The sequence below is a fragment of the Melozone crissalis genome, unplaced genomic scaffold (assembly GCF_028551555.1).
Source record: "Melozone crissalis strain CALT ecotype California unplaced genomic scaffold, PUWL_Pcris_2 ptg000247l_1, whole genome shotgun sequence".
Classification (NCBI taxonomy): Eukaryota; Metazoa; Chordata; class Aves; order Passeriformes; family Passerellidae; genus Melozone; species Melozone crissalis.
Genome location: NW_026536006.1, coordinates 1194507 through 1204190, shown reverse-complemented (window position 1 = coordinate 1204190; position 9684 = coordinate 1194507). Strand labels below are relative to the sequence as shown.

Here is a 9684-nt window from a genome sequence, read left to right as displayed (position 1 = left end):
GAGGCCCAGAGCAGCTCTGTGTCCTTAATCCAGGCTTCAAGCTCAGAAAATACCTAGGTTTGCTCTTAGGAAGGCAGAGACCTTTCTGGGGAGCAGGGAGCATTCCTGGGAACGCAAGAGAACGATGCCAAGGAATTGGGGACCTTCCTCGGATGGTCAAAGGGCTGGAACCTGGATAAGCACTTATTGTTCCCATTGGAAAACAAATTTCCCCTTTTCCCCAGCACACAGGTAAACCAGCCAGGCTGCAGAGGAGGAAGGTGGGAGCCTGGTGCCTCCCCTGCCTTTTCCAGCCTCTCCTGCCTCAGTTTCCCCCTCCTGCAAATGAGTTTAATGACGTAGCTACCTCCGAGGGGGCATGGGGCTGGCAGGGCCATGAGCCAGGGGAGGAAAAAAGCACTTAGTGGGGATTGGTCTCACCTGGGAACCACTCACCCCACGGGGCTGGGGCACCCCTGAGCTCAACCTGCCACTCCCTGCCCGCCTCGGCTTCTCTGCCCAGTTAAATGTTGAAATATTTCATTGTCTCTGGTATTTAACACAGTTTAAACCCTTCCTGCAGCTCTTGCAGCCTCTCCCCAGCCTGGCTGATGCCCCGTGGTTCTATTGCTTGCTGCATTGTTGACAGTATTAGAGAAAAAGCTTTGTATTCTTAATTACACTTGGTGTGTTTACAAGCGAATGACATATCAACAGAGCTTCCTGCAATATCCGGGGGGAGGGGAGGGAAATATGCCAAAGAAATGTCTTTAAAGGGGTCTTTTTGCATTTTTATATGAATAGAATGTTTCTAGCAGATCTGTTTTGTTTAATATATTAAAGATATGCCAATCTGCCAAGATCTACTGTGTGATTTCTCTCAGAGTTCACGTTCAAATGCAGTGTTTGACCCTCACAAAGTCATTCTGCTGAAGAATGAGAAGTCCAAGGTGAGGCTGCCCTGGAAAACCTGGCACCTTTTGTGCTTTTATTTACTTATAACAGAAATGTAACACGACCTGAAGCAGTCACTCCATAAAAAGCCCCATTCCCTGGGCGACTGTCCCAGCAGCACAATCGCTCTGCCCCTTGTGGGCTCCACACTTCTGGTCCCCAAACTGTCCCTCTGGGCCAGGGACACCTTCAGGACCAAGCCTTGGCCCTCCTGAAGGCTCTGATCTCCTCGGGGCTCCTCAGGTACTGCTCGATCTCGCTGTCTGAGATGGGCTCATCGCCCGTCACGGCCGCGCCCGCAGCGCTCGGGGCCGCCGCCCGCAGCCTCTTCCTGGGGTGGAGGAGGCAGGGGGGCAGCAGGGGCCTCAGGGCACCCCTCTGCTGCTGCTGCCCTGCCCAGGGAGAGCTGGGGGGACCCTGGGCTGGGCAGCTCTGGCTGGGGGAGTCCTTATTCACAGGGTCCTTATCCACGGAGCCTGCGTCCACAGAGCCCTGGCTTAGGCAGACCTGGCTCACGGAGGCTTGGCCTGGGGAATCCTGGCCTGGAGAGTCCTTATCCAGGGAGCTCTGGCTCACAGAGCCCTGGCACTCCTGGCTCACAAAGCCCGGGCCCTGGCACCCCTGGCTCACAGAGCCCTGGTTCACAGAGCCCTGGCACCCCTGGCTCACAAAGCCCAGGCCCTGGCACCCCTGGCTCACAGAGCCCTGGCACTCCTGGCTCTCAGAGCCCTGGCACTCCTGGCTCTCAGAGCCCTTGCTCACAGAGCCCTGGCACTCCTGGCTCTCAGAGCCCTGGCACTCCTGGCTCACAGAGCCCTGGCTCTCAGAGCCCTGGCACTCCTGGCTCTCAGAGCCCATGCCCAGGCCCGTGCCCTGCTGTTCCTGCTGGCTGAAGGCGCGTTTCAGCAGGAGCAGCCGGTGCTGCAGCAGGTCCCCGATGTGCTTCACCACCGTCTTCTTGTCCAGGCGGAAGCCGCGCAGCCAGGAGAGCTGGGAGGCCATCGCCAGCAGGATCTCCAGCAGCTCCTTCAGCCTCAGCTGGGCTGGAGGGGGCAGCTCCACCCCTGCCAGGCGGCAGAACCGTGCCAGGGGGCACGAGAGGCGCGGGCCAGGCCGCAGGGACTGCCAGGCCAGGAACGCCGCGGCCGTGACCACGGGCACCGGGTGCCGCCCGGTCACCAGCCACGTGGCACTGGCCAGCTCCACAATGGCCATGGTCCGGGCCACCAGCTGCTCCTTGTCCTCCAGGAAGGGCCCAGGGATGTTGGCACTGGGCTGGACCAGCCGGAAGCTGCGGGGGAAAGAGCCACGGTCAGCGGGAGCGTCGGGGACAAACACATCTGTCACTGTCATGATTTAGGGAAAAATCTCTGGGAAGCTGGAAAAATCTCTCCTGGGAAGCTGAGAAGCCTCAGAGGAAAATAAAAGCAATAATTACCTGCTGCTGTGGAAAGCAACAGGAGCATCTTTGATTGGTTTTTTCTAATTAATGGCCCATCACAGTCCAGCTGTCTCGGACTCCCTGGCCAGTCACAAGATTTTATTATCATTCCTTCCCTTTCCTTTCAAGCCTTCTGATGAAATCCTTTCTTCTATTCTTTTAGTATATAATTTTCTTTTACTATAATATATGTCATAAAATAATAAATCAGCCTTCTGAAACATGGAGTCAAGATTCTCATTTCATCCCTCATCCTGAGACTCCTGTGAACACCACCACAAATCCCTTTGCCAGGATTTCTCTCCTGGGAAGCTGAGAAGCCTCAGAGAAAAAGGAAAACAATAATTATCTCATTTGCTTCTCCTGTGTTTTGCTGCTTTGGAATGTGGTTGGAGATTGTTTCATTGGTTTCATGTGAATTGTTTTTACTTATTGGCCAATGATGGCCAAGCTGTGTTGGATTCTGAGGAGAGAGTCAGGAGTTTTCATTATTATCTTTTTAGCTTTCTGTCTGTATCCCTTCTGTATTCTTTAGTATAGTTTAGTATAGTAGAATAGAATAGAATAGAATAGAATAGAATAGAATAGAATAGAATAATAAATCAGCCTTCTAAGAACATGGAGTCAGATTCATCATTCCTCACTTCATCTGGGAACCCCAAAAATCCAAGACACACCCTGTTCCTGCCATGGCTGCTGCTTGAGGACACCAGGAGGAGTTTCTTTATGGCAAAGGTTCCCAGGCACTGGAATTGCTGCCAGGGAGGGGGTGGTGTCCCCATCCCTGGGGGTGGCTCTCAGTGCTCTGGGCTGGGTGACAATCTGGGCATCGGGCACAGGTTGGCCTCAGAGATCTTTTCCAACCTCAGAGATCTGGGATTCCCTGATCTATGGTGCCTCCCTGAGCACCTCTCTGAGGAGAATGGAGCAGGATGAGAACCACAGCCTGTGACCGTGTTCACAGAGGTCTTAGGATGAGGGAAGAGATGAGGATCCGACTCCATGTTTCAGAGGGCTTGATTTATTATTTTATGATATATATTACATTAAAACTATACTAAAAAGACTAGAAGGAAAGGTTTCATCTCAGAAGGCTAGCTAAGAATAGAAAAGAAGAGAATAATAAAGGCAGCTGCCTCAGACTCTCTGTCCGAGCCAGCTGGCTGTGATTGGCCATTAATTAGAAACAACCACGAGAGACCAATCACAGATGCACCTGTTGCATCCCACAACAGCAGATAATCAATGTTTACATTCTGTCCCTGAGGCCTCTCAGCTTCTCAGGAGGAAAAAATCTTAAGGAAAGATTTTTAATGAAAAGATGTCTGTGACAACAGCCCAGCTGTGACAAGGGAGGGACAAAAGCCAGCCCAGCCCCATCCACCCACCCAGGACAAACAAAGGCTGCCCCCTCACCTGCTCAGGTGTGTTGTCACCAGGTCTGCCAGGCTCAGGGCGGGCACAGAGAGCCCCAGCTCCCTCTGCAGGCTCAGGAAGACGCTGGCAAAGAGCTCCTGCTTGGCATAGAGCAGGGAGCACACGGTGCCCATGGTCAGCGGCCAGCGGTGCTGCCGGCACGTCACCAGCACACAGCACCCCCCCAGCAGCTCCTTCTTCTCCAGGCTGACCAGGTGGAAGGCAGGCAGCTCCAGAGCCCTCTGGAAGTAGGACACAGCCGTTTCCTCAAAGGCTGCTGGCAGCTTGAGCACCTTGCAGAGGTCCTGCACCCGCCGGATGCCTGTGGGGAAAAAGGAATTTCAATTTCTGCTCAGAACCGTTTGGAGCAGTGTGAGTTGCTGCTGGCATAGTCCAGGGTAAGCAGGCAAAAAGGACTTTTGCATAATATCTACAGATGTTTTATCTGTATCATTTTATTATCATTCCTTCCCTTTCCTTTCAAGCCTTCTGATGAAATCCTTTCTTCTATTCTTTTAGTTTATCATTTTCTTTTAATATAATATATATCATAAAATGATAAATCAGCCTTCTGAAACATGGAGTCAAGATTCTCATTTCATCCCTCATCCTGAGACTCCTGTGAACACCACCACAAATCCCTTTGCCAGGATTTCTCTCCTGGGAAGCTGAGAAGCCTCAGAGAAAAAGGAAAACAATAATTATCTCATTTGCTTCTCCTGTGTTTTGCTGCTTTGGAATGTGGTTGGAGATTGTTTCACTGGTTTCATGTGAATTGTTTTTACTTATTGGTCAATGACGGCCAAGCTGTGTTGGATTTTATTTGTATATATCTATCTGTATTTTTATCACCTGAGATGTTCAGGTGAGATGTTTAGGTCCCAGCAACCACACACAGAGAAAGCATAGAGAAAGCAGCAACACAGAGAGAGAAAGCAACCACACACACAGGGAAAGCACCCACACAAACAGAGAAAGCACAGAAAAAGCACCCACACACACAGAAAAAGCACCTACACACACACAGAAAAAGCATCCACACAGAGAAAGCACCCACACACAAAGAAAGCACAGAAAAAGCACCCACACACACACAGAGGAAGCACCCATGCCCACACAAAGCACCCTGTACCTTTCTCTCCACAGGGCCCTGGGGGCTGTCCCTGCTCTCACAAAGGTCAGGGCTGATCAGGGAATAGGAAAGGAGTGGCTCAGGGACACAGGAACAGATATAGGAGCAGGGGAAGGAGCCAATGGGGTCTAACAGCTTTTTGAGGGAAGCTTCTTGTGTCTCCCAAAACCAGCGAATGCCCCCACAGGGTCTCCACAATTCCCTGGTTTTTATATTAAAGCTTCTTTTATTATTAAAGATTTTTTGTATTAAAGCTTCTTTTATATTAAAGCTTTTTTATATTAAAGGGGTTTTTTTATATTAAAGCTTTTCTTTTATTATTAAAGCTTCTCTGAAGGATCAACTGAATCAACACAAAATGACAAAAACAAGCAGCACTCACTCAGCCCTGCAGGGCAGTAAAGCCCTCTCAGTCCCTCAAGGCAGGCAGGCACCAAGGGCCCTCTCCTGGCTCAATTCCAGGGGTTTTTGGTATTTTTCACTGTCAGAATGAGGTGAAACAAACTGGAGGACAGGGAACTGTTCTTACCTCGCTGCAGGCAGCGGCTCAGCTGCTCCTTCTGCCCGGTGCTCTGGGAATAGGCAACCTCTGGAAAACAGGGAGGGGAAATCAGTCAGGGAATGCAGGGACACAGAGGGGTCTGTCAGTCCTGCAGGGACACAGACATTTGGTTTTGGGGCCAGCAGGTGCCCACAGAACCGAACTGCAGCAATCAGAGCTGTTTGAGGGCACTGAGAGCAGCTAAAAGTGAGATCTTGGATCTCCTCTGAGCTCCAGACAGAGCCAGCAACATCCTCAGGGCTGCTCTGCTGCACTTCCAGCTTTTCTAAGAGATTCCAGTGAGATTTTAATAATATCTTTTAACAATAAGAGATTAATTCAATGGAAATTTGAGATTTCAATGAGATTTTAATAATCTCTTTTAACGATAAGAGATTCATTAAATTTCAATTTTAAAATTTCAACTGAATTCAATGTAAAGCTCATCACAGGCTCCAAGCCAAACCTGGCCGGGAATTGCTGCTGGTGGGCTGGAAACCCCCGCTGGTGTTTGGGGGCATGGAGAGAGGGGTCTGCCCGGTCTGACCCGACAGTGCCCGGTACAGAGACACAGCTCGGAGCGCATCGCTGCTCGGGCCGGCTCGGTCCTGCCCCCCCGCCCCGGTTCCGGTAGCGCACCCCTCAGATGCTCCTCGTCGGTGTAGGTGGTGGTGAGGAGCCCCTCGGACAGGACGCAGCCGCAGGCGGCACACACCAGCTGCTGCTGCGCGTAGTGCGCGTCCTCCACCAGCGAGCCCGAGCCGCACTCGGGGCACCGGCCCCGCGCCGCCATCGCTGCCGCCACGCTGGGGGACACCGGGGCGGGTGCACCGCCAACAGCCAATAGCGGCGCGGCCCGCGGTCCGTCCCCATTCCCGCCCGGCCGCGCTGTCGGCCCTGCGCGCTGCGTTCCGCACCGCGGTAGTTCCGCCGGGGATGCTCGGGGGGAGCGGGACCGAGCGGAACGCGGCCTCCTCAAAGGGGAACCGGAGCCCTCATGGCCTCCTCCTCCTCCCATCACCGCTGCCATGACGACCCCGAGTCCCTCCGCGCTCCCTGGTGGTGCTTTACAGGAACCGCCGGGGCTGCCGGTGCGGACGAGCCCATCCGAAAGGTGTCCCCAGTGTGAAAAATGCATGTATTTTATGATTGGCTTGTCGCAAATATTCAAATGAATATTATATGTGTTGTGTTAGAAAGTGATGCTGTGTTAATTCTCTGAAGTAGTGTGTTAAATATAGTTTTAGGTTATTACAAAATGTTAAAATAGAAACGATGCTATGGAGGATACTTTGTTTAAAGAAAGGACTTGCAGGGAAATTGCAGCCACAGGACACCTGAATCTTTCAGAGAAAAAGAATTTAGTGCCCACTTATCAGAAGAAATGAAATTCTTCCCACCTCGAAGGCACTGTCAGGATTCAGAGGAAGAAGTTGATGATGACCAGACAGAATCCTGTGTTTGAATGGAATTCATGCATCATGGATGAGGTGTGTGAATATGCAACACTTGAGTCTGAACATGAACTACTGTCTCAAGTGCCTTCAATCCTGACCCAGAAAAAGCCACAGCCGGAACTGCCACAGGGGATGAGCAGAGAGGCACAAGGAGGGGACAAAGCCCTTCAGAACAAATGCAGGGTGCTCACAACTCTGGGTTTAAATTGTCTTTATTTTAGTGTTCCATAAAACCAAAAAGTGTTTAAAACCAAACAAACAGTACCTGGGCTAAAAGCAGAGAGTACAAACAGGGAACATGCACGAAATCCTTCAATAACAAACAAGAGATTTGATTCTTAAGGCCCTTGAGGATATAAAATGCCAGTCCCCCCACATTAAAGGAAGGATTTAATGAGTGTTGTCAATAAAAATGAGGTGTGAGGGCTGAGGGGGCCGAGGATTGGGACCCCCCTGTGCCCCCAAGAACAGCAGAGCTGGGCTGAGCTTGGGTTTCACCCAACACCCAGGGCTGAACTGGCACAGAAAGGCTGCTCAAGTGTTAAGGCTTCATCTCTGCTAACAGCAGAATATTATTAATTTTCTGAATAATAATATTATTTTCTGAATAATAATATTATTTTCTGAATAATAATATTATTTTCTCAATAATACTATTATTTTCTCAATAATAATATTATTTTTTACTGAATAATAATAATATTATTTTCTCAATAATAATATTATTTTCTCAATAATACTATTATTTTATCAATAATACTATTATTTTATCAATAATAATATTATTTATTGCTTTGGTTCTGTGCAGGTCACTCTTCCCAGCAGAGAAAAAGTCTAAAATACAAATTGATCAGTGAAGTACAGGATCCTGTGTGCAGAGAGGAGGAAACAAATCAATCCTTCATCTTCCTCACTCGAGAAGGCACAGGAAGGACAGAACACCCTCACTGCTCAAATAACACTAAAATGAGATTAAAATACCTGAAGTCTTGCAAGACTTTCAGCTCCTAAGGCTTGTTTGAGGTCAGAGCTCAGTAAAGCTCCAGACTTTGGTAACAGGAATAAAAATGTCATTTAGAGCATTTCTTGGATTTTTCTAATAAATGTTTACATCTCTGTGCAAATCTATCAAACTGCTCCTCGCTACAAAATCCAGCATTTGGGATCGCCAGTGGTTTGTGACATTGCAAGCAGCCTGCTCACAGGGTGAGAGCTGCTCCAGCCCCCCAGTAAAGTGCTTTCCTGTAGAAAAATGGAATTAGAAACTCACCCCTGGGCCAGGAGTGACCCCATAACCCAACCATTTCCAAAGGTAGGAGTGTTATAAATAAATTCTATTTATTTCCATAGAATTAAGGCTGGAAAGCTTTAAAGCTTTGGTCCTCATGAAGCTTTGGTCCTTTGCAGGGCTCTGTTGGTTTTGCAGTTTCTCTCTGAGCCTTCCATGGACTCTCCCTACCCTGTAAATCATCCTTTGGAAGGGCCTTCAAGGTGAGCCCAGCTCCAAACCCCAAAGGATTTCTTTCTCAAAAAGGAAAAGTCACCGAGTTCCCAGAGGGCACAAGGGGTGAGAGCAGAGCACAGGGCAGAGCCAGGGCAGCCCCTGCCTGCTCTGAACAAGCTCCAGAGCAGAAATTTAAGACACTAAGAGAAAAAAAATCTGATTTAAAATGTACTTTTGGAAGACTCTTCAAGGTGAGGCCCAGCTCCAAACCCCAAAGGATTTCTGTGTAACTCAAAAGTGAAAAGTCACAGAGCCCCTAAAGGGCACAAGGGGCAGAGCCAGGGCAGCCTCTGCCTGCTCTGAACAGTCTCCTAAACAGAAATTTAAGACATCAAGAGAATAATTTCTGATTTAAAATGTACCTTTGGAAGGGCCTTCAAGGTGAGCCCAGCTCCAAACCCCAAAGAATTTCTTTCTCATAAAGGCCAAGATCACAGAGTTCCCACAGGGCACAAGAGGTGAGAGCAGAGCACGGGGCAGAGCCAGGGCAGCCCCTGCCTGCTCTGAACAAGCTCCAGAGCAGAAATTTAAGACACTAAAAGAACAATTTCTGGTTTAAAATGTACCTTTGGAAGGGCCCTCAAGGTGAGCCCCAGCTCCAAACCCCAAAGGATTTCTTTCTCAAAAAGGAAAAATCACAGAGCTCCCACAGGGCACAAGGGGTGAGAGCAGAGCATGGGGCAGAGTCAGGGCAGCCTCTGCCTGCTCTGAACAGCCTCCAAAACAGAAACTTAAGACACTAAAAGAACAATTTCTGATTTAAAATGTACCTTTGGAAGAGTCCTCAAGGTGAGCCCCAGCTCCAAACCCCAAAGGATTTCTGATTCCCTCAAAAGGGAAAAGTCACAGAGCTCCCACAAGGCACAAGGGGCCGAGCCAGGGCAGCTTCTGCCTACTCTGAACAACCTCCAGAGCAGAAATTTAAGACATAAAGAGAAAAATTTCTGGTTTAAAATGTACCTTTGGAAGGGTCTTCAAGGTGAGCCCAGCTCCAAACCCCAAAGGATTTCTTTCTCAAAAAGGAAAAGTCACAGAGCCCCTAAAGGGCACAAGGGGTGAGAGCAGAGCATGGGGCAGCCTCTGCCTGCTCTGAACAAGCTCCAGAGCAGAAATTTAAGACACTAAGAGAACAATTTCTGGTTTAAAATGTACCTTTGGCCTAAATTAATGCCATTCCTATGGTAGAAACGTACCATGAACTTCAATGTCTCCTACTCCAAAACACCTGAAAACTTTCCCCTGAAGGACTCTTGGGAATGT

General features: G+C 49.3%; 1 protein-coding gene across 1 annotated transcript; it reads right to left on the bottom strand.

The window, feature by feature from the left end:
• Positions 1–1122: 1122 nt before the first annotated feature.
• On the bottom strand, positions 1123–6256 carry BRF2 (BRF2 RNA polymerase III transcription initiation factor subunit). Its single transcript, XM_054294420.1, has 5 exons — positions 6103–6256; positions 5452–5511; positions 3791–4112; positions 1709–2224; positions 1123–1363 (listed from the first exon to the last, which is right to left on the bottom strand). Exons 1-5 carry the CDS (start codon positions 6254–6256, stop codon positions 1123–1125), a joined length of 1293 nt encoding a protein of 430 aa, XP_054150395.1.
• Positions 6257–9684: the final 3428 nt, after the last annotated feature.

Excerpts from the sequence above, each read along its gene's own strand:
- BRF2 (XM_054294420.1), bottom strand. The coding sequence starts at position 6,256 with ATGGCGGCGCGGGGCCGGTGCCCCGAGTGCGGCTCGGGCTCGCTGGTG. Across the intron at positions 4,113-5,451 it reads GAGCCGCTGCCTGCAGCGAG|GCATCCGGCGGGTGCAGGAC; the intron begins GTAAGAACAGTT and ends TTTTCCCCACAG. Across the intron at positions 2,225-3,790 it reads GTGACAACACACCTGAGCAG|CTTCCGGCTGGTCCAGCCCA; the intron begins GTGAGGGGGCAG and ends TTTCCCCCGCAG.